General features: G+C 40.2%; 2 protein-coding genes across 2 annotated transcripts in view; one reads left to right on the forward strand and one right to left on the reverse strand.

Annotated features, from left to right (window-relative positions):
* Nucleotides 1-9,038: 9,038 nt before the first annotated feature.
* E2F8 (E2F transcription factor 8) lies at nucleotides 9,039-21,345 on the forward strand. The gene is made up of 13 exons (XM_067296251.1): nucleotides 9,039-9,204; nucleotides 9,843-10,118; nucleotides 10,410-10,566; nucleotides 11,810-12,115; nucleotides 12,804-12,965; nucleotides 14,479-14,616; nucleotides 14,950-15,159; nucleotides 16,057-16,141; nucleotides 16,432-16,942; nucleotides 18,290-18,508; nucleotides 19,380-19,512; nucleotides 19,657-19,973; nucleotides 20,704-21,345. Exons 1-13 carry the CDS (start codon nucleotides 9,136-9,138, stop codon nucleotides 20,875-20,877), a joined length of 2,757 nt encoding a protein of 918 aa, XP_067152352.1. The 5' UTR covers nucleotides 9,039-9,135; the 3' UTR covers nucleotides 20,878-21,345.
* A 72-nt stretch (nucleotides 21,346-21,417) lies between these two features.
* Nucleotides 21,418-24,536, reverse strand: part of ZDHHC13 (zinc finger DHHC-type palmitoyltransferase 13) — a 39,167-nt gene continuing 36,048 nt past the window's right edge. Inside the window, exon 18 of the transcript XR_010884119.1 lies at nucleotides 21,418-21,535. The gene's annotated coding sequence lies outside the window, so the exon portion shown is untranslated. The remainder of the gene's footprint in view (nucleotides 21,536-24,536) is intronic.

The raw sequence follows: 24,536 nt of genomic DNA on the forward strand, positions 1-24,536 counted from the left end.
ATTACGCAGCAGCTCGCCAGGAAGGTTTTCCCCTTGGCAGCCGACAGCGACAAGGCGCCTCTTGCTTGGGAGGATGCGCAGCGAGCTGTCTTCGGGATAAATGGTCCTTGAAAAAGGTGCCTGCATGACTGCTGACAGTCTGTTACGCTTCATCTCAGGAGCGCGGCGCGCCGAGTGTCTTCCCAGGCCCTGTCGTCTTAACGGACAACTCTCCCTTGTGCCTAAATACTGTATCCGTCCTTTCGGGGCGAAAAGGGGCAAACGCTGCAGAATCACGGGTACCTGACTGACAGGCAGGGTCTGGACAACGGCCAGGAGGAAATTCACAGCAAAAACCTGAGTTAATCATAATCTTCGCAGGATGCAAAATTCTCCTGGGTCAGATTATTTGGAAGAAAAAAGGCTTTGTTAAAACACCACACATTTGCCTGCATTCTCCGGGGGCGGGAGGGGGGTGGGGGGGTGGGAAGGAACGACAAAACAAAATAGCTGAGAAATGTGAATATTCAAATGCCTTTAAGTTTCTTTTTTTCTCCTCTGTATCTTAGCAAGAAAACATCCTCAGAGAATTATCATTTCTGTGAAGAATTGATGAGGCTGCCAAAGAAAGCACATAGGATTTTATTTTTTATGAGCACGCAGCAATGGGTCTATTTATCATTCTCTGTGCCTTCTTGGAGCATGAGCATTACTGCATTGTACTGTCTACGCCAAGGACCTCATCTGCAATATTATAATGCACAGAGAGCACCCGAAATGTATTTTTCTAATTATTAGCCGTAATTGCTGGCCTTTTAGCAGGAATACAATGAAAAAGTAATAAACTATTTTTTTTTCAATAATAGAGGACTAAATCATTTTCTCATACATTTCGAGGTTTATTTCTATTTGACTAATTTTTTTCAGTGAAAATGTTCCAAAAAAGTGAAAAAGGGACTTAATCTTTTTGGGGAAAAAAATTGAAAACTTGACATTAGCAATATTTTTCATTTCTCTTGACTTCTGTGATATTTTAGTTAAAACCTTCATTGTAGGGCTTTGGTAAATGACATTCTACAATCTTTGCAGTAACAAATAAAATCGTGATTAATAGCAACATGAAATTAAACCTATTTTTAACAATAAAAATTTAAAAAGTTTGGAAAAACGTTGCTTCAAATATTGTCTGCAAAATAATATTCAGTTATTTCATAAACTGAAACATTCAGGGGTGAGGAACCCATTGCTAGAGGGTGGTATATCTTTGAAAAGACTGTAAGACTTGAGAAGATTTAGTCATTCCTCTTCCTTGCTCTCTTTTTTCTTCTTCCCTCACCTCCATCAACTGTGCTGTTTCAAAGTGCAGCTTGACTTTCATTAGGGTTCAAAAGCACTAAGTATTTTCTACTAATAACTCAAAACTCTGCAGAAAATCTCAGTCCTTTCATAGGTTAGAATCACTTTCTAAGAGTAGCCTAACACGCTTCCAAACAGAACATGAGCTTAGCTGGGATTCAACTAGAACAGTGTGGACAAGAATTTATGAATAAACTCCCCCGACTACCTTCTGTTTGCAAGAGTGGACACATTTGTCTGCATTTGCTATGCCAGCAAATGATACCTTGATAGATTTATGCAGCAAGAGATTTAGTGAGAAAGTTAAAATGAACCTCTGAGCATATTTAAAGAAAACCAACTGTCAAAAATAAGGCAAAGATAATTACTGTTGACATGTTTAATCCCTTCGTGGCGGATGAAATAATTCAGCTTGCTTAAGATGCTATATACAGAATAAAGAAAAGTGTTGCAATAGAGATGGCATTTGGAACAGAAGATGGCAGGTGCAAGTGAAGTTTATCTCAGATCTTGTGGGCTTTGTGTGGATTTACTACACTCGAGCAGCATTCTCTTAGGGGAAAAAGAAAAAGGTTATCTGTGTAGCACTGAATAATTCCCTCCGCACACAAAAGACATAGGAAGACTAGCTAACGGAAAGAAAAATCTGGTTTCAACTCGTAGCAGAATTTTGCTTTTAATTGTACACTGAAAAAAAATCAAAATCCTTTATTCCCTTTATGCCATTAAAATACATGCCATTTCCAAGAAGTATGGAATTTTTATTACTCTTTTTACAATGTGGAATCCACATCATAGACAAACTAATAGCTAAAAGTCAAGCTTACTGTGAGAAAAATTTAATGCAGGGCAAATGGTGCTGAATACCTCTGGAAAAAACAGACTTCTCAAATTGCACAAGGTCATTCAGTAACTAATCTTTTAAACTAGAAAAATGGCAGAAGATGTCCAATACATTCATCAGTATATCACAAACTTAAAGGTAATTGTAATGCCTATATGTGTTGCAACCCAGGCACCTATCATACGCCTATCGCTGTGGTACCCAAGAGCCTGCAAGAATATGCCTCGCACGGATGGGATTATCTAAGAGCAGGTTTAACAGAGAAGCAGTGCAGAACAAATGAGTTGTCCAAAGTTAGAGCAAAAAATCCTTAAGATGAAGAGGCAGCTGTAGTTCAAAGGCAGAGCTGACCAGAATGTTTAAAGCAAGACATGCGAAGAACAAATTCAAAGGAGCAGCCTTCAAATATAGTATGATGGGACAGTTCATGGAAAGAAAAAGGAAGAATTTCATTGAAGTGGAGAAAAATTTCAAATAGAAAATACAATTAACATTCTTGAACCAAATTCATTCCTGATGTAAACCCCCTAAAACTAGTTAGTTTACAGTAGAGGGAAATATATTCTTTGGTGTGAATGCAACAAAGCAACATTCTTCCAACTAGATGAGTCAAGCCAAAGCATTCTACGCAAAAATATTCACTGTGACTATATTCAGTTGAACCAAAGAAGTAAGCATGTCTGTACAATTTTAGCACAGTCTGTTTTGTTAATCCTACAGTACAAAGTATTCTGCAGTGCCATTTAATGTTCAGTGTGTCATTCCTCAGCTAAAGCACTGAAGGGTCATGGAATTTATGAAATAGTTTGTTTTGAATGAACATTAACTTTTGGGTGTGCTTGTGCAGTAGGAATCTTTTTGAAGGAAGGCTTAGGTACTGCTTGTTGGCTTGCTGGTAAGACACTTATAAAATTAGAAGAAAAAGTGATTCATAGACTGCTTTGAGAATCCATGCTAGATTCCACTATAAATACATGACAGAAGACATACAAAAATGTGTAAATGGCTTCAGTAGCACAATCACAGAGGAAAATAAGATCTTCCAAAGATCTTATCGTGTAAATAATATAATAGAAGGAACAGCTTTTTATTACTCCAGCACATAAATCATTTTGTCAGGGAAATAACTCCTTTTATTGTATAGTCATTTCAAAATTTTGGGAGGTGGGAACAGTAATATCAGATACCATTTAATATCATCATGTGGGCTTGACCCATATGCAACAATAGCTCTGTAGTATCACAACAGAGCTTGTGATATTATCTGTAGCAACTCTGCCTGGTCACTCCAAGTAGCACTAAAAGACCACCTTTTTACAAGAAATCACCACCGAGAACTAACACCACAGCACACCTCATAACTTCTTGGTCAATACACAAGCAGTATTGACACTTCTTACCTCCTAGACATTTCTCCACCCCTCTTTTTTATTGCTCCTCACTGTCTTCCCCTCTCTCTGAGCCTTCCTCTTTTTCTGCCTTTCCAACATCAGCAGAAGGCGGTGCTGGGAGAATATACAATATGAAGCAGCTTGGGCTGATGGCCGCTGAAGCTTGCAGTATAGATGCCTGCATGACCAAGGTCCGCAATGCACAGCGAGTCTGCGGGATCTGCGGAAATGCCATGGTGTGGCCTGCGTCACAGCTAGAATAATCTCTTTTCAGGAAGAGCTGGTCCTTGAACTTCTGATTTTGGCTGGTTGGGCGTGAACTGCACAAAGTAGCTTTTCCCCCGAAGATAATACAAATCTGACCATAACCTTGAGCTCAAGGACATGAAGTAAATAGGCATTTGCTCCAAATTACACTTTAGATTCGGATCGAAAAAATAACACTTACAAGGAAAGACTTGTCTGTGTTTCTTTGGCAAGTAGAATCTCTCATTTCTCAGAAAAGCTTGTAATTTAAATGGCTGCAAGCCTCACCTCTTAGTAAAGAGATAGTTCATCTCTCAAATGCTCAGATAATTGCATTAAATACACAGAAGTAATTTAGATACTAGTCCCTGTAAAATATTTGGCTACAAAGAGTAAAGCGCACCTGAAGTAAAAACACACTCTATGCTCTGAGCTCTATACACTGAGCAACAGTGCTAAGAAAGTGCTCTGTTGAACCTCAAATGCATTTGATCCTGGATATACACATATATATCTGTGCCGTTATCTCCCTTTGCTGTTAATTCAACTTAACAGAAAGATATACCTGCAGAAGTGAAGCAGCTAAACACTACATCTCTATTTTAATTTGTGCCATGTTATTAATATTCTTCCAGTGTCGTTTCTGGTGCATGCATTAAGTTTTAATTAGTATTCCCTGAAAGAGGCATGGGATCTATTATTAACCATTGGAGGCATTTGTTTGTTTAGGAATCCAGGTTTACATAATGTTTTTCCTTTCCAGCCTTCACCTCAGATTTTGAGCAACTGACTTGATTAATTTCAGAAGATCACGTAACAACTGAAAGCAAATAAACTAAAGTAAAATTGAATCCGCTCTTTCAACAATACGACTTAATATGATTTAATTTTACCCAGACTAATGAATACAAGATTAGGTAAGGCTTGAGTAAAACATGTCGCAGCTCCTTGTGGGTCAGGCACTGCCACCTACTGACCCCCGGGTGCTGCAGCCCGCCCCGAGCTGCCCCGGCACCCTGCGGCTGCTGCACCGCCTCTCCCCGCCGCTCCCGCCCGCCCCGGCCCGGGACCCGCCGCTGGGTCGCCGCCGCCGCCGCCTCTCCCCGCCGCTCCCGCCCGGGACCCGCCGCTGGGTCGCCGCCGCCGCCGCCTCTCCCCGCCGCGACCACCTCCTGCGCGGCCGACCATCTTCCGCAGAGCCGGGGCGGGTCGGTAGACCACCCGCTCCTGCCTGCCGAGATACAGGATGGCTAAAAATATGCGACAGCACTTCTGGACACTGTGGTTTTCAGTCTGCCGTATATTGCATTTGGTTTGTCGTCATTCCTCTATTGCATATATTTCAGCTTAAAGTTTTTTAAAAAGATATTTTAAAAGCCACTTGGTGCTGTTATACAATATTCAAAAGTATGCATGTCATTTTGCTGGGTAAATAACATGACGTTGAATACAGCCAGTAAGCACATCTACATGACCTAATGGCAAGTCTTTTCTTGTAGATACAAAGCAGTAAAGAAAACTGACCTCTAATGAGCCCAAGTACTTAAACCATTTTTGAAAGAATCAGTCCTAAGTTATCTTCTTGTTCTGGACAACTTCATTTGTAGTTCTGAAATTCAGGCATTTTTTCATGGCCTCTTACAAGCAGTCTGCAGTCTCCCTTTGCCATGCCCAGAACCAAAGACCGAATCAGACTGAAAGTGGTGATCCCACGTAACGGCTAGAGCAGGGTAAGTTATATTTGCACCCCGAATCCAGCTCAGTTCCCGAGCAGACAGTCAAGTCAGTCACATCACACAGCATAACCCATTTCATTGATTCACCACACAGCTATTCCCTACAGGACACAAGCACATGAGCTCCCCAGCGACTAGCCCATCCCCCAGGATTCGCAGTATGTGAAGATCTGTCCCTGTAGCCATTCCCACAGCACAAACGAGGCACAAGCTTCCATGTATATATACGGGAGAGGAAAGATGCTATGAAACAAACTTATTTTTTCTCCTGCATCAGTTCAAACTCTTACCTTTTATTTTCCTTGAGGATTATATTGAAACTGTTGTTTTTAAAGAGAATGAAGAGATAGCGTGCATTAATTGACTGCTTCTTCATGCAGTGATGGGCTTGCAGGAAGTGATCTTATACATGTAATTACCTGATAAGAATGATCTTCGCACAAGTCTTTGTGCATTTGGTTTTATGTGAGCCATTGCTTACAATCAACTTTGACAGATGTACAGCAGCACATCCATAGAGCATGCAAGCACAAACTAAGTTTGGTGCCTTGTAACCACACTAAAACAAATCCTCTATTGACAACATATGTTCATACAAAAAGTACAGCTATAAGCTGAGCATGCAAAGCAAACCAGATTCATGCTTTCTTTAGTAAAGTACATAGCTAATGCTGTTACAGGAAGAGGAAAATATCTATGGACAAGATAAGGAGGCATGCTTAACTTCATTCAGTGCAGGTAGAAGAAGCATTTCAATTTACATATTCCTCACTTATTTACCGCATTTCATATGATGCTCATTTATCATTTATTGAATTTGGCTAAACCATTAAAATATATCATACATAATCCCTAATCCACATGACAGTGCTTCAAGTAACTTTAGTTTACTTAACATAGATAAAGTTACACATTGCTCTTCAACACTGATGCCCGATTTCTTGATTCGGCACATTATTTGGAACTAGCAAGTCTCTCACATGAGAATCATCATGCAAAAGTTTCAAACCTATACATCAAAAAACTATTCATAAATAGATACTGGTGCCTTCGGTTTCTGTGTTGAGGGCTATACATCCTTTACTTCCTACACACTTCCCTTTAAAAGGCATCTCGCAGAGAAAGTCAGCGCTGCTTCTTATGCCTAGGGCTACAGAGATCAAGTCAAGCAAGAGCAGAAGGAAACACAGTTTAAACTGACAACTGCAGCTGAGCAGACTGACAGGCTGCTCGCTTGCCTGCACCATATGCTATATCATCTCAAAAAGGCAAAGACAGTAGTTGAGTAAGGAATATGTAAGGAAATATGTAAGGAAAACCACAAAAGAGGCACACAAGTCACTGAAGCAGAATAATTATTTCAATAGCTGTTCTGTTAGGAATTTTTCTTTTAACCTTTACCTAAAAATACCTCATACAGTCCAAATGCACAGATCATAATGCCAGCTTTGAGACTACTGTATAGATCTCCTCTGAACAAAGGGCATGAGAGATACTACCATATGTTTGAAAAGAGATCATGGAGTCTTGATTAGGGGATAAGGATAATTTTCAAAGCTCAGCATAAATGAAAAGCAAAATCAAGCGACAGCTTTAGTGTCAACACCTGCTTTTTTTCCCTTTTTTTTTGATTTCTGAAACATGACAATGTGTTTATTATTCATTTAAGTAGCTCCAGTTCCAGCAAAGATGGCATTGCGTGTCCTCATTGTCGCAATAAGCTCACCATTTTTTAAATATTTATAATTGCACTTCTTGTGAAGCATACACCTATTTTGGGTTACCAAAACACATAATAAATTTACCTTCTAGTGCACCTTTAACAAAGGCAAACGAATATACCAAAAATGGATTTCTATATACAATGGCTAAAGTTAAATTATGCTAATTGTATCAAGGCATGAATGAGAAATAAAGAGCATCAGATGTCCCCCCAGCCGCAACTCATACTTTTTAAAGTGAGGAAGGTACGTATTGTAAAATTTTGGCTGTGACATGGCTGGCAATACCAAAGGTGGGCCATTACTTGGATAATTTTTCAAGTTGAATTTATGCAATTTCAAAACTTGAGAAAATTACACGGTTACATCAAAAAGCTTTTATCTTTATAGAATATTGACCATCCTAGCTCTAGTATAAAAAGGTACCCACGCAGAGCCTCTCATAAAGCTCAGATACCTACTTGCAAAATAAAAATGTTGCAATATCCACGTGATAAGTGGCATAACCCATCTTAATACCAGACAGCTGCAGAATCTTATCTGCGGGAGCATTAAGAACACCCTTTTCCTAGAAAGTAAATAGCCAGCGATCCCATCCCAGAATCTGTCATGCAATGAGTGAGCTATTAAGCGCCGCTTTTTTTTTTTTTTTTTTTGCGCCAAGTGCTTTTCCGCACGGTTAAGAAACCAGCCGCATACGAGTTATTTAAGCGTATTTTCAAAACCGGGCTCTGCGCAGGCTATTTGAAGGCGCCTGCCGGGCAGGGCAGCAGCTTCGCTGGGCGAGGGCCACCACAGGGTGACGGAGCCACCCGGAGGGGCTGCGGAAACCTGTGCCCACGGCGGCAGGAGGGCGGAGGAGGCGGCGGGCGGCTGGCTTTTAAGCGAGCGCCGTGCACGGGCGCCCCAAGCGCCGCCACGGCAGGAGCGGGGGGGGGGGGGGAAGCGGGGCGTGCCAGGGGGCTTCTCCTCTTTCCGGGGGGGGGGGGGTCGTCGCCGCCCCGTCCGTGAGGAATAGGCACGAGCGGCGGTACCCGGGCCGCCGCGGTGCCCGAGTGTCACTAACGCTCGTTAGCGGGGGGAGACAGGAGATAATCGGCTTCCCTAAACCAGTTATTAGCCTCTTCCCCGGCTTATCGCGCTAATCCTCTTCTGCGGCGTTTTAATCTTCATAACGCACGGCGACCCCCCGCCGCTCTCCCGCCGCGGGGGGGAGCACGGGGGCCACGAGCGCGGCGAGGCCCTTCCCGGCGGCGGCCGTTGGCGCAGGAAGGCGCGCGCGGCGCGGCGTTCCCTCCTCCCGCCCCCCGCGCGCGCCCCGGTTCCCGCGCCGCGAACCCGCCAAACCCCCGTCCGGCGGCCGCGGGAGGGAGCGGCGTGGGGGTGCCGCGCGCCGATTGGCCGGGCGGCGGCGGGCGCCGCGCGCCGATTGGCCGGGCGGCCCCGCCCTGCCGCGGCGGGGCAGCGGGTTAAATTCAAATCGGCGCCGAGAGCGGGCGGGCGGCGGCGCGCGCCGGCGGAGCCGCTCCCAGTCGGTGCCAGCCCCTCACGCGTACCGGTGGGGCGGCGGGCGGGCGGGCGGCGCTCCCGCGGCAGGGCGGCTGGCCAGGCGCTGCGCGGCGCTGGCGCCAAATGTTTAAACCGGATGCCGGAAGGGCCCCGCCCGGGGCCGGCGGCCAATGGGCGGCGCGGGGCGGGGCGGGGCCGTTGGGCGCGGGGCGCGCGGGCTGGGCCGGCCGGGCCGGGCCCAGAGGCGGGAGGCGCCGCCACGTCCTGGCGGCAGCGCGGGCGGCGGGAGGCGGCCGAGAGGGCGCCGCTAACGCGCCTCTCCGCGTCCCCGCGCAGGGCCGGCGCGACCTGCGATGCGGAGCGCCGCCCGGGCCCCCGCCGGCGGCGGGATGCAGCGGGCGGAGATGGGCGCCGGCGACAAGGTAGTTCTGCGTCTCGCCTCGCCTCGCCTCGTCTCGCGGGGGCCGGGCCGGGGCCTCCCGGGGCCGCGGTGACAGCGGGGCAGGGGCACGGGCGGCCCCCGCTGCGCCTCGCTGACCGCGGCCCGGGCAAAAGCGTTTGAAACGCCGCGTTTCGCTAATCCACCGCAGCTCACGGTCGCTTTATTTCGCACCCCCGACGAAAGTACCCAAAACTTTACCTGATGGCTTTTATCCAAAATTTCCGTAACGTGCGGTACTGCCTTTTCCCCCGATTTCCCCCCGCTTTTTTTTTTTTTTTAATAAAAACTGTTTAACTCACGCTTTGTAGCTTTTTGGTGCGGCTTAGCGTTCATTCTGACTTATTTTTTCCCTAGAGGGAAATAAAAGGAAAAGTACCTGCAAATACCATGGACTTCATGTAATAAGATAAAGGCGCAGTCTGCTAACTGGTTTACAGGGAAGGCTTCACCGTTTTAACAAAAGACTTAAATTCAGTAAAGGCTGTAACCTTTGGCTTTGAGCTATTCAAAACATTAAATTGATCTTTATTCTGCTTTGACTATTATCGACCGATGGATTATGTACAGTGTTACTGTTTTCGATTTTCAGCATCACAGTTTCCCTTTTTCTTGGTGCAGGAAAATCGTTCTTCTGAGCCATACAGAAGCATATTGAAAACCCCTCTGAAACAATCAGCTACCTCTCATTCAGCCTTGACAGAGATACAGCCTGACTGTCAGCCCCTAACAACACCCCCAAAACCCAAGGAAATCCCCCCTGCAGATCCTTGGACACCCACTTCTAACCTTAAAATGCTGATTAGTGCAGCTAGTCCTGAGATTAGGAGCAGAGAACAGAGACGGGGACTCTCAGACAACACAAGTGAGGACCTACAGGCCAAACACTGTTTGCAGGTATGTTGTAAAGGTATTGTCTTTCTTTACTTTTTACTTAGGGGAAGGCTGTGTATTCAGTATAAGTAGTTCACCTTAACGTACTGCAGCATTTTCTTTCGGCTATGATTTTGAAGTATTTACCATAAAAATAAGGATGTTGTCTTGTTACATAAAGCAGGCAATGATTTGCTGGTTTTATTCACAACTGTTGAGGACAAAGGCAGAGGGTTGGGCTGACAGTAAAGCTGTCAAATATATATAGTTATATATTTATTGTGTTAAAAAAATCTTTTTCTTGTTTCTGTATAGGAGCAGTTGTCTGGAGATGAATATGAAAAATCTCAACCAAGCCGCAAAGAGAAAAGTCTAGGATTACTGTGTCATAAATTCTTAGCTCGATATCCTAATTATCCCAGCACTGCTGAGAATAATTACATTTGCCTTGACGAAGTGGCAGAAGAGCTTAGTAAGTCTGTGTATATACTTCTATATACTTATTCATACGAATATGCCAGTAAGCCTGCTATTGGTGTTTAGGACATTTTTGCTCAGTAAAATTTTGAATGCTTACTGCATACTCCCAAACTTTCATTTAAACCTAGCTTTAAGCTGTCCATTCTTACAGCAATTGTTTTAAAAAGCTGAAGTTTCTTCAGTGAATGAGTTGAGAAGCTCTGGATTATGTTTAATATTAAACATTAAATTATTAGATATACCACAAATAACCCATTGCAGTTTTTTGGATCTAGGAGTGATGGCTAAGATTAGGGGTTGAATTTTGTGGCAGGAGCTAGCGTTTCTCAAGCTGAACCCACGACTTCCGGTTCAATCATGACATCAAAGCAAGAAAACACTTTCTGCTGTCTATGATAATTTAACCAACTTTCTCATTTTATATCACTGTTTAATTACACCAATGATCTAATGAGAGTCTAAGCTGCCAGCTTTAAGCTCAAGCTATGAAGTTACAGTAGTACACAGATTATGAAACTGTTAACAGTTATAAATTTTGCTATCAAATTTTTGCTGTCAGTATATCTTCAGATATGTCAAGGGACACAGAAGAGGGGTGAACTACAAACCAAAATGTCTATTACATTTCATTGTCCATACAAAATAACATACCTTGTTTAGAAAATGACTAGTCAAAAATGATAATTTAACAGAAAAAAAAGAAAAGCCCATTGTGTGTTTATAGAATAACATATTAAAAACAGATTTTTACAAAACAATTGTCTGCCTTGAGTTTCTAAAATATTCACTGAAGCAATCTAGAATTGATGCAATGAATAACTAAAATTAATATAAATAACAAAATAATTAAAAATACAGTTTTGTTTTGTTTTTCAAGTTGTATTGCCATTTGAAACCCTTCTATTGGCTCTACTGGCAGCAGTAAGTTTTCATTCTTAAGATGCACTGTAAACAAGTATATCTTTGGAAAAGCAAGTCCTTGCCATATCTAAAGCAAGGATCGTTTACTTTTTCGTGCTGGCAAGTTCTATAAGAGCAATTTTCAGGAAAATTTTGTAACGAGGAATTGGTTAAAATGACCTAGAAGTATATTAGTTGGGGAAATACAGAAAACTGATCCCTTTTATGTGAAACCATTATTTCAGCTAATGAAAGGTATAACAAAAGCTATTTTGTGTAGTAGAGATATCATGGTGATGTCATTTTTTTTCCTCTCTGTTTTTTTTCTTTTTCAGATGTTGAACGTAGACGCATATATGATATTGTGAACGTGCTAGAGAGCCTACACATGGTGAGCCGCCTCGCCAAAAACAGATATGCTTGGCATGGGCGACATAATCTCACCAAAACCCTGCAGACCTTGAAAAAAGTTGGAGAAGAGAACAAATATACCCAACAAATACAGATGATCAAGAACAGAGAGTATGAACATGAATTTGATACAGATGGTGAAAGAAATGAAGAAATGGCAAGATCTTTCAGCTCAAATGAGCATTCAGAAATGTGTTTTGTTGAGCTCCCAGGGATGGAATTTCGTGCTGGTAATATTTCTTTATAATGTCAGGAATAATATGTGCCTGTAGTTATAAGTATCTATGCACTTGGAAAGAACATTTATTGGACTTTTTTCTTAAATGCTACTGCCTGAAAAGCACTGCAACTATTGCTGGTGGGAGGGAGTTCCCTACTCTTTTTCATTTGTCTTAATCATTTAATTCTTACACAAGTTTTTTGTTTGTTTGTTTTGTTTTGTTTTTTAACAGTGCAAGAACAAGGGCGTTCAGGTGAAACTATCAAACAATAGCATTTTTTTATATAACATACAATCAAATTGTGGCATTTGTTACCATTGGATGTCAAAAGTAGAAACTACTCCATGAATTTTTAAAATTCAGGGTTGATTCATGGAAGAAATGTTCATTAAGGATTGTTAAATATATTGTACAGTCTGCAGTTAAGTCTTTAAGATTACAAGTTGTCAGATGATAGGAAAGGTTTACAAGGGGAAACACCACTCTCTCTTCTTCATTCTTCGATTTGGTATCTACCCAAGTATCTGATTCTAGAGACTTGATCCTGGAGTCCATGTTGGCCGTGACTAGCTGCTGCGTTGTTTGTTCTTATAATAATTGTTACTGTCAAATATTTATTTAATTTCTTCAGTGTTTTAAGTCTGTTTGTAGCTTGCACATCACCTAATGCTTTAATCCGTTCCACTGTCTGCTGCAGCATCAGTAAACAGCAGGAAAGACAAGTCTTTACGAGTGATGAGTCAGAAATTTGTGATGCTATTTCTTGTATCAACTCCTCAAATAGTAAGCCTTGAAGTTGCTGCTAAAATCTTGATTGGAGAAGACCAGTTAGAAGACTTGGATAAAAGCAAGTTTAAAAGTAAGTAAAATGCTGCTGTTGCTGTCTGCTTGTTGACGTTCTAAATAGAAATATCAGCTGTAAATTAAGTGAACTATTCTGATACACAATTACAGATTGTAAACTACAGTGATCCCTTTCCTCCCATAAATATTTGAGTCTCCAGAAACTCACTAAACTCCTGACATAGTTTTTAATCAGGACCGACTTGTGCATAGTCATTCATACATACCATATAAGAGAAAGGAAAAGTCCTTTAAATCCTTTCATCATGAAGTAATGTCATGAGGGTACTTATTGGTAACAATTTCTTTCTTTTTTTCCTCAAGTGATCTATCTGTCAAAGATTTCAGCATCATTTCAGCAAAGATGTCCCAGCATCATGCAAATCTGTGTTCTGGTCATATAACTTATTGTTTGGAAATCTAAAGACATTTTGTAGAAGTCCTGTTAATAGCTTACCCCTGAGAGGAAGTGAAACCTAATGTAACTGCCAATTATTTCTTCATTCTTTTACCCTGCTTTCAGTTCCCAGCACACTTCCTCCTCTCCATTCAAATGAAAAGGTATTTCTAGGTCTAGGCCTGCATACCCATAATAATTAAAAATGTGCCTGCTCTTGAAGGACTAAGAACAATTTTTGGGTTTCATTGCAGATTTCATCCTTCCTTGATTCTCAGACAGACTCTTTTTTTTTTTTTTTTGGTGAAACTATCTGTGGAATAAGAAAACTGATCCTCAGTGCTTTTGGTTCATAGTTTCCTTTCCACTGCATCATGACGACAGAGTGGGTGGGTGGCTAGTCACTGAGGTTTTTATATTCTTGTTCTTTCTTCTTCCCCTGTTAATGTCCATGTCTCACAATAAAAGCATTTTCAGGGCATTCCTTCCCTGTGTTTGTATTTCAGATATTATGTGTTTTTACCATGTTCTTGCTTAACAAGCATAGTCCCAAGTTCCCTGACTTGCTAGACATTAAATTTGCAGTAGCAGAAACATTGGGTTAAGCACATTCACTTTGCAGTCAAAGAATTCAGTTGCAATTTGACTGCTGCCTAAAACTTGCCCCTAATAGCTTCGCCTGAACAGTTAAGAACATGCAGGATGATTATCCTGTTGGGTGTTAGTGTGTTTCTTTCCCGCACCTCCATATTCACCCTTGCATGTGTATACCTGCTTCTTAAGCTACTTATTTTCACTATGGAACTTGTATAGGTTTGGTCATTGCACAGAGCCTAATTACCCAGAGACTTGTTTTGAAATGTTTTCTACATCTAGAGTAACACCTTATCTTTTCTTATTGGTATATTCTTTTTAGATGTTTTCTGTGCAATTCCATTTTAAATAGCAAATTTACATTGTGATATATTTTTTCATAGCATAAATATCTGTTCCCCAAAATTGTTTTCTTAAAGAAACTTTACAGGTTTTTGCACTGCTGCTAAAAGAATGTCATAATATTCTTAGTCTAATGGATGGTAACTTGTTAAAGAAACAGAAGTGCTATAGTTCACATTTGTTTCTTCTATTTCAGCCAAAATTAGGAGACTTTATGACATAGCAAATGTTCTCAGTAGCCTTGAGCTTATCAAGAAAGTTCATGTTACAGAGGAGAGAGGTAGAAAACCGGCATTCAAGTGGACAGGACCTGAGGTCTTGCCAAATGTTCGGGGTAGGTGTATGTTGCATTTTCTGTCTCGCTGATGATTTTCATTGTTTCTTTGTTTTCTCCTCTAGAAAACATTTTTTGAACAAGACAGGGTAAACTAAGCAGGTGGTCTTTGATAGTTACATTGCTGTACTTGGTCCTTGACAGCATAGCATTCTAGTATTTCATAGAACATATATATCTCCACGCAGTGCATATTCTCTTATTGAGACTTCCACATTTCCATTTTTGATGCTGCTACTACTCCAGTGTTTATAAACCAGGCTCAAATAGCTTCTTTTAATTACTGATGCTACACGTTATAAATATTTACTCTTTGTTTTGTTCTGCTTTTAGATACAAAACTTGAAGCCACTGCTACAACCTGGGTTCCACATATTTCAGACTCCATCACTTCCAAAGAGCAGTGTTCAAAAAATCTTTTTCCTTCAAGAGTCAAGCAAAGCTTTACTCGGCATCCATCTCTAATAAAGTTAGTTAAAAGTATAGAAAATGACAGAAGGAAGATCCAATCTGCTCCAACCAGTCCAGTTAAAATAAGCACAAGTATGTAGCAGAAAAGTACATTTCTGTATCTTTTTCTGAATATGTTCTTAACTCAGATGTAGGGTCTTGCATTAAATAGTCGAGCTCACCATCCTCTCACAGGAGATGTGGATGTGTGGGTATGCATGCTTACAACATAAGCATGTTTTAAGAACTGTCAAAAATAGACCAGATGGGGGAAACATAGTGCTGGTAAATCTGAGACCTGACAAGATTTATAGTGAAAACAAATCTGAAATGATCCACATTTACTGAATAAGCTGTGCAATTAGTAGAAACTCTTTTCAGTTTGATGGATCAAAACCAGCCACAGCTTGAACAGTTGCAGCAATGTAAATACATTCATTTAGATCTGGCACAAATTCAGCATACTGCAGGAAACTGTTGTCTCCTCTTTCACACTGAACAAAGTGGGGGTGGCATATTATATATTTGGAATTTAAGAAGAAAAATCCTTTTTTACGTATTACTATTTTGACTTTTTGAGATGTTGTATTATTGGCTACAGACTTTCTGTTTGTGTAGTATAGCTGATTCTCTATGAACTGATCTGACCCTGGTTTGTTGTGGAAACTCTGCTTTTTCAGGTTTTCCTATCTATCTAAGCTGTTCTGTAAAATTGACAGAAAACTTCCTATCAATGTTCATGTTCTTGTTGTGTATCCTTTTTAAAACCAACCAAACAAAAAAAAGCCCTTGAGCTGAGGCTTTACAACTTGTTTGATGTAAGCTACCATCTGATTGATCAAATCAAGTCTGGGCTGCAATTTGATAACACAGTCTTAATGCCTTCTCATTAAATGTGTATACTGCATTAAATAATGCAATCTGAAGTCTGAATTTAACTTCCAAGTCTGATGCATTACAGGTTTTGTTTTATTTTCCCTCTCCAACCAGGTAGTGATCAGAATTTATCAGCTGTTCCAAGTAAAATGGCTCAGCTTGCAGTGATCTCTAAACATCAGCTAGAAGGACAATCAAAGTAAGTTTACACAAGTGTTATGGTGAGAAGTTTTATTTTGTCCCTGGCCATTAAATTTAAGCTATGCTCAGCTTGAGTTGGGCAATTGGCTCAAAATCAGTAGCCCCTGGTACTACATGTTTTTTTTAATTTATTTTTTGTTTATTGGCTAGAGAAGTACAAATTCATGTTAAGTCTTGGTTTGGCAAAACAGAATTTGTCAGGGCATTTCTGCATGAAGATGTTAAAATGTGCGTTTGTGGAGGGGGTTGGTTTATTATTTATTTATTTATTTATTTATTTATATTTAGGAAAGCAAAAGAGATGAAAATGAAATTGGCTTTGGCATGTAATCAGTCCTCCCCCGAGGCGGTCCCCAAACCTGAACCTCGCACTGCACCACCCGCTCAGAAGTCAGTTCTCGCTCAACCACTGGGTGTCCTGCCTCCAAGCCACAGTTCAGTGTCACCAGTAATGCTACCTCACACTCATTCTGGTGTTTCATATGCAATATATTTGCATCCTTCCCAAGCCCACACTGTGACAACATACAGCCCAAGTTTCATGTTGCAGCCTCTACCATGTGCTAATGTGACTGGAATTAAAAGTATTAATTCAAAAGTACTGAATAAAATAACCACTGAAGAAGGAGACAATCACATAGCTAAAGATGATCCAAGAAACTCCTTGACAGCTAACGAAAGACAAACTGTACAGCCTGAATCTATGTCACACAAGTGCCTTAAAAGATCACAAGCATTACAAGAGAACAGTCTGATTAAAAAGTGTAGAAGTGATGACAAAAGCCTTGCTACTTCTCTGGTAAGTTAAATTATTTTTTTAAATCCCATTTTACAGCTTAATGATGGTGCCACCTACTCTTTTCAAAGTCATTTAGGATCCCATCAGATGATGTAAAATTTGTAAATTCATTGTAAATTCATCGTAAAGCCTGACTGGGAAGTAATCTAAACCCTTAATCCTTTAATTGACTTTAAGAGCATTTGTGCTACAGACTTGCAGAAACTTTGCAACACAAAACAACATTTCATGTTGGCACTGGAGAACACCTGTTCCTGTACCTTGGAGGAAAAATTCTGGAGGGTATGAAAACAGATAAAAGACAAAACTGAACTGTCTGCTCTTGCTTGCTAATGCAAGTGTGTGTTGGTATTTTGAATAACATTGCACTTGAAGAGATGATTTGTTGTGCTTGCTGATGTTTGTTGTTTTTATTTGTTTTTTTTTTTAATAGGATAATCACATAATCTTTTCTGGTATTTGCAAAGCACCAGGCAGAATATACAGAATAATGCATATCTTTGAAAGGCTAACCTAGAATCAGGCTGTATTTTTCCTCTTCCCCTCTCTCCCACTCCAAATTTTTATTTCAGAGAAGGTGTCTCAATGTGTTCAGAAGTTAGTCAAAATGAAACAACCTCTCCCAAAAACATTATCGCAAGGCTTAGCTGGGTATCAGGATATTTATGCCATCATTCTGGAGTAGTTCAAGTACACAAGGAGCTAGCATTCACTCTTGGCTTTAATGGTGTTAGGAAGGAAAGCAGACGTGTAAAAGTTGATGGACACAACGTCCCCAAAACCCTGGTACCTTCTAAATATTTTTATCCAGTGTTGTAGGCAGCCAGTGTTGGATTGTCATAGTCTTAATAATAAGGTGTATGAAGAGAATAAGACCTTAAGTTTGGAAAAACTGGGCCTGGTTTACTTTTCACCCCTCCCTCTCAGCACTGGGCTCAGTTGCTGACTGTGTTAGTGTCCCTGCAAATTATTAGGCTGCTTTAAATTGTGCTTGGCAAAACAACCATGAAATGTTATCAGTGTGTGCTGTGACAATGTCAATGGCATCAAACATCCACTAGCTGCAAAGGAGCGAGAGGGGATAACGTAGAAGCAGTTGTCTGTACTTGTAACTAGAAATCCTTATAGCACAAACTTGAGAATCAGGAGAAAGGAGAAAATTTGTTTTCTAGGTTGTGTCCACAGAGAATTGTCATAGAAATGCAGCTTTTCTGACAGCTAGAGGTATTTACTTTGTTATCCTAACTTTTTAAATGTATAAATATTATTGTAGACCTGTAATTGAGGCTGTAAAGTCTGTCTTTTACAATGTCTGCCTATGTTTTTATATGTACTTCTTTTTTAAAGGGAGAATCCATTAAAAATGAAAGACCACCTTCTAATGGTTTGCAGATGAATCATGAAATGGACAATTTCCAGAAAGAGAGACAAAACAAAGCTGAAAAATTAGATCAAAACGTGGCAAGTTGCTGTGACCAATGTAAGAGAGAAGGTATTCCAGAAGATGAGGACAGAACCAAAACTAAACAAGAAATACCTATGGCATTTGCCATTCCTGCTCACGAGGTAAACTTTCTGTCAGGCACCACAGCATATCGTACCATTGCCTGAAAAAATACCACTTCTAAGAGAACTCTCTGCCAAAGAAACAAAACTATAATAAATACATGTCTATAGATTAATTTTGGTTGAATTATTTTTCAGTGTGCTTTTAAAATCTCATTTACTGTAGGACTCTTCTATTTTGCATTAAGCACACAAATAAGAGGGAATGAAATGACTGGAATGAAGATGGTAACTAAAACTCACTAGATGGAGGCAGCGCTGAGATTCCACACCTTCCCAGTCCTTTGTTTGCCTATACTTAATTTCAAATACTTTAATTTACAACAGAACCACATAAAGCTTTTTATATTTTAGTAAAATTTAGTATTCTGCAATTAGACTTACTGCTATAAAGAACTTGATTAAGAACAATTTTGTCAACAAAAGCAGAACTTGTAAATGCAAATGGGTTTTCTTCCAGGATTTATCTTACAAAAACCCAATGCAAGAATGAGGTGACATGATGATTACTGGGTCCAGATGTTTCTTTTGTTAGAAAAAAGTATTCAGTATCAAGATTTCTCTTGTGTCTGGTCTAATTGTAACATGTTAATCTGGGACGGATTTCCAGCCCTTTACTGAGGATGTCAGCTGGGAATGGAGCCAGCTGACTTCTGCGGAGTATGGCAGTCTTATTTTAAGAAGTGTTGCTTTGAGTCAGCTGTGTCTAACTTCAAGCAGAAGGTAGTACAGGGCACAGAATATAGGATCCCAGGGATGTGGAGGAGAAAGAATTAAGGGCAAGACAATAGGAATGCAACTGTGGGGAAGAACTTCAAGAAGGTTGCTTATTACATCTTTGAGTACAAGTGATTGTCTCTTTCTTTTCCAGACTTTTTTTCCATCTGGCTATCTTATTCCTCTTCCTCAGTGTACCCACCATGGCAACCAGGCAGGTTTTTCTAACAAAGAGAAAGCTGGAATATGTTCATTACAGCACACTACCTACAGCTCGCCCATTGCTGGTGAGTATTAGATTAAATATACATATAGTTCTCTGTCTTGCAGGACTGTGGGCTAGACTTATCCTACTGAGGTCATGACATCACACTGCAGTGGTTTGAGCCTCAGTTTTTAATCCCCTCCCCTACTTGATTTTTCATCTTTAGGTGTGATTCCAGTGACAGCATCTGAACTGAAAGCAGTTAACATTCCTGCTTTTCATATAACACCCTTGAATATAATGGTATCACCAACTTCTATAGCTGCTGCACCTGTACTGAGCAACTCCTGTCTCAATTCAAGCAACACAAGTTCTGCCCAGACTCCAAGTTCTTCAGTTCTGAACTTCACACTGCAACATTTAGGACTAATACCTGCTGGTGTGCCAGTTCCTGCAAGTCCTGTTCTTCAGCGCATGACAGTCTCTTCAAAATCAGAAAATGTTAGCCATAGCTCAGAAAACATGAACTTGAAAGAAGAGAAGGTAAGTAAAAATATATTGCAACTTCCTGACCATGAGTTGAATGGGAAATACAGTGCAGTAACTCCTTTACAGCAGGTAAAATTCTTAATGTTTTTTCCATCTTACTTTATTTATAATACAGCACTGCCCAAAAAAGCTGGAGTAATAAGCAATGAAGGCTAGCATATTACAGGTTAGAAAGCAAAAGCAAGTATCATGTTTGTTGTGTGGAAGTGGAGCCAGCTTGGAGGAGTTGCAGGATGACAGGATGTGAAGAGACAACTGTCTTAAAGGCAAAATTTGTGATAGATTTGAGATGACATTTATTTACAAAATATCCATTTGTTACTTTATCTTTCCTTCTCACTAGTCTCCTAACTTACTCTCAAGGACTTGCTTTTTTTTTTTTTTTTTTTTTTTAAAAGAAGATAGGTTTGGTAGAGGATTAAAAAAAGAATTTCCACAGGAAGAAATCTGCATATTTATGTAATATTATATTGCCTAAGATATGTTTGTACTAAAAAAGGAGACAGGAAGGGGTTACAGAAACAGGTTTTCATTTTTTAACATATTTTATTTTTATATGTATATATATACACACACACACATATATAGGTATAAATAAAAATAGATATACTCTTCTCAGTAAAGAGCTGTTATATTTTTTTTTATTTAAAAAAATACGAAAACCTAAAGCCAGAATTCACTTTTTTTAAATTAAAGTAACTTTCTCTCTTTCTCATCTTTTTAGCCAAGTGTTCCAAAGGAACCCCAAGAGCTCCAAACAGTGAAAGAAAACTTTTTTCGCACACCAGGAGGGCCAAACACAGTATCTTCATTTTCTGCAAATTCAGATGGTACTGATGGAATTTCTCAAGGAACCTTGTATATTCCTCAAAGAAAACTTGAAGTGTCAGAAGACTAATTTCAGGATATCGAGTTGCTGAATGTATTAGCAGGCATAATTACTGATAACACACTGCGTGCATCTTGGATTTTATGATGGACAATGTTTATTTTGGACATGTATTGGCAAGACCTCAATACTGGAATAGCCTTAATTAATTAATGCTTTAGAATTAAAAGCAGCTCTTAATGAGAAAGTTAATGTCTAATAATTTTTTGAAAAGGCTTACCTAAACTATCATAGCAACCAAGTTATTTATCTAATGTTTTCTATGTTGCTTTTCTGCTATGCAAAGTAAGCTGAAATTGACTTTGTACAGAAAGGTACAGTCTATCAGTCAGTACATATTTTGCACAAAGAAAGTACTGTGAGCATGTAAATATTTTCTGCCTTAACAAAAAGGCCATAGTTACAATTTCTTTTGCTCCTATGTTCAATAATGCTCTTTTGTAAAGTTAGTAAAAACAACAAAAAATGAAATCTTAATCAAGTTTATGTAAGTTAAGAATTATTTATACTGTATTTTTAATCCATTTGTTCAGATTAAACCTGCATCAAACTGTCAAATTTTGACAGTTTTTTGTTTAATCAAATTAAGTTACCAGAGTTAAGTAACACATTGTACATCCACTGGAATCTCTTCACTTTTTTGGCCAGACAGGGATATCTCTGTATTCTGAAGAAAGAGAAAATAGTATTTCATCAGCAATAGATTTAATTTAAAGTAACTAGATTGGACTTTCTGAATTATCTCTAGAGATTACATCCACTAATAACACTGAGTAGAGGAAAAGCTTATTTATGAGGTTTGGAATTCCAAGTAACCTTGTCACGCTAGAGCCTTCTAGAAAATGCAGTCCACATGTCACAAAACCAAGATTTTATATAGTTTACAGAGTTACATAGAGCCTGAAACCAATTCTTACTGAAGTTGTCTGTTAAAGTTGAATACTAGTTGGGAATCCTGCTTCCCAGCGAACATGAATACCGAACACAAAGGCCCCCTACCTTGCCTCTGGTCTCCTATTAAACACGGGACTTTGGAGCCAGGTGCAAGCTCCAGCTGGGGTAGCTGCCAGATCACACAACTGCAAGTCTGGAGATTCTCTTGACACTGCTCAGGCTTCAAGCCTATGGTAAAGTTTTCATAGTCTTTGTCCCAAGGTTTTGTAACGCTATCTAAAACAGTTTGTGACAGAGGTCACAAATGCAGTTACTGAAACAGTGCCATTCGCTGTCCCAAACCACGTAAAGGCTGGATTCTAGACACAAGGAGGGCCACAGCTGTCTTGGGCATCCCCATGCCCCTCTTTAGGGCTTCACTGATGCCCTTATACAAGGGAAAGGTGCTGCAATAAACTGCAGCAGACACAAAACTTCATTCAAATTTGAATTTGAAATCTGAAAAGTCAGAGAGTGGCTACCAAGCCTTTTTATTCTATCCTTTTACAGAGGTGAGTTAGGTAATTTATCTGGAGTTCAATAATGTTCTAGTTTACTTAGCCTCAAAAGTAACGACAAACCAGTGAAGAGGAACTTCTAGCATTATGAATATTTATTTTACAGAAAAAACTTAATTGTTTCATAAAGAAATACATAATTCAAAGCCTTCTCCCTCCCTTCTTTACCCAAATTCTTCTATTCATTAATATGATTTTCTGCTGGGGAATTCCTGAGGCAAAACTTTAGTTAAGGCTGCACTTCTATTTTCAGTTCACTTTCAGTTTTAAATTCTATTACCTACCCTAATGGAGGGTCAAAGTGTAAAATTCATATTTATCTGTCATAAGAGCTTGCCACCACAGAAACTGTAAGGCTTCGGCTCCATGTAATATCCATGTAATATCCGTACTCTCGCATTTCAGCCACAGCCTACCTGGATCAGCCGTGAAGCAGGAGCTCATACCAGCTGCATGTGTGGTTTTGTATGTGCCGGGTGGGGTGCGTGGGGGGGTGTCTCCTTCACTGTACCTTACTGCTGGAATAGTGACCATTTTAACTTAAACCATCAATGAGGGAAGGAAGCGAGGAAGAGAAAGCCTCACAGAAACAAGGGTCTGGCTTCAGCCAAGAGGCTGTACCAGCAGTTTCTACTTTCTAGCTAAGATCAACGTTGGCTTCTGAGTGTTGTTTCTCCCCTGTTGCAATTTCACATTAAACAGGTTAAGTTAAACCAGCTGAATTTAAATTCATACAAGAGTCTCTCCTAAGCTGAGGGAGCAAAGATGAAGCCTCGTACAGCTCACATTCAACTTAGATGACAGGGAGTAACCAACAAATTAAAGAAAAATCCTGTGTATGCACTTTCCCATGCGAAACATGCCTGTCTAGGTCCAAATTAGGACTGGAGAAAGTCTTCATAGATGTCTAAAGCAAAGCCCAAGATTCAGACTTAGACTGAGTGTGAAACAGTTTTGTCTCACTGTTAGCTGTTTTAATTAGCTTGATTTTAGTAATAAAAAATTATTTGTATAATACAAAAAAAATCTGACAGAATAGGATAACTATTGAAATACTGCTACATGATGGGAAAAATAGAGTAAAAGCTGGGAAACAAATTCTCACTGCAGCAGTGAGTAGCCTTTTTTCCTTCTAAGTGATAATTAATCAGAGATTTACCTTCCTCACACCTTCTTTTATCAGTTTTACTCTAGTAAGAACAAAGGCAAAGATTTATAGAAACTTGTATTATGCAAAGGAAAAACTTCAAAACTTTCATTTTTGGACACTGCAGTAGGCAGAATAAGGAACCGTAATAATTAGGTTTTGAAAGAGGTTCTTGCCACAAATTCTGTGCTCTGTTGTGGAAGGCTGAATGTATATTCTGACTTGCTATCAAGTGTCCCTTGGCTCCTGTTGAAATACAGTTGCTTGCTTTTTCATGCAGGCTTTATAATACCCAGCCCTTTACTTTGTTCTTATTCATTCTGCAGGCTGAAACACTACCTTTTCTCTCCTCCAAGTATTGAATTCCCCAGAAGACCCAGGTTTCTCTCTGACTAGCTGAGCTCACTGCTCTTCCCACCTGTCTAACCTCTTCTTAAACGTGACCCGACTACTTGATTTACTCTGTTGCCAAGCTCTAGGCGGGTTCCTCTGATCTTCAGACTAGCTTCATTTTTGATATGCTGTGTTCCAGTTCTCCGAGCAGTGCTTTTAATCCCTACCTTTGATTAACAGAAAACATTACAGTCCTGCACCACCAGAAATATGAAAATTAATGCATCTGTGCACTCCAATTGCATATTTCAAGTCTGTTTCTCCAATTTCAAGTCCTGATAACCACAGTGGACTTGGGATTATATCAAATTCATAATAACCAATAAGCATTCAACCATTCCTTGCACCTATAAGGAACCTGTAAATAAGATTCCCTTCCTTATGGTGGGGGGGGGGGATATAGTATCTGACATAGCACAGTAGTACATAAACGAAGCCACAGCCAGTACCAGGAATCTAAAGGCTGTACCCTGCCTTTACCTCTTAACTTCAACAAATGGAAAAGAATTGCTGAAGTTTGGGGGGAAAAAAATCTTTCTCCACAGATTCCCCTGCATTTGGTTATGGTGCAAATCCACCCAACCACATGCTCTAACTAGCAAAGATCAATGAAGATTCAGCTCTTGAGAACGTCTGGGCTCCCAGCTGACCAGGGGCACAAACAGCAAGTGGTTATC

This window comes from Apteryx mantelli, chromosome 4 (genome assembly GCF_036417845.1).
Source record: "Apteryx mantelli isolate bAptMan1 chromosome 4, bAptMan1.hap1, whole genome shotgun sequence".
NCBI classification, from domain to species: domain Eukaryota; kingdom Metazoa; phylum Chordata; class Aves; order Apterygiformes; family Apterygidae; genus Apteryx; species Apteryx mantelli.

Excerpts from the sequence above, each read along its gene's own strand:
- E2F8 (XM_067296251.1), top strand. The coding sequence starts at position 9,136 with ATGCGGAGCGCCGCCCGGGCCCCCGCCGGCGGCGGGATGCAGCGGGCG. Across the intron at positions 14,617-14,949 it reads GGTCTTGCCAAATGTTCGGG|ATACAAAACTTGAAGCCACT; the intron begins GTAGGTGTATGT and ends TTCTGCTTTTAG. Across the intron at positions 19,513-19,656 it reads CTACAGCTCGCCCATTGCTG|GTGTGATTCCAGTGACAGCA; the intron begins GTGAGTATTAGA and ends TTTCATCTTTAG.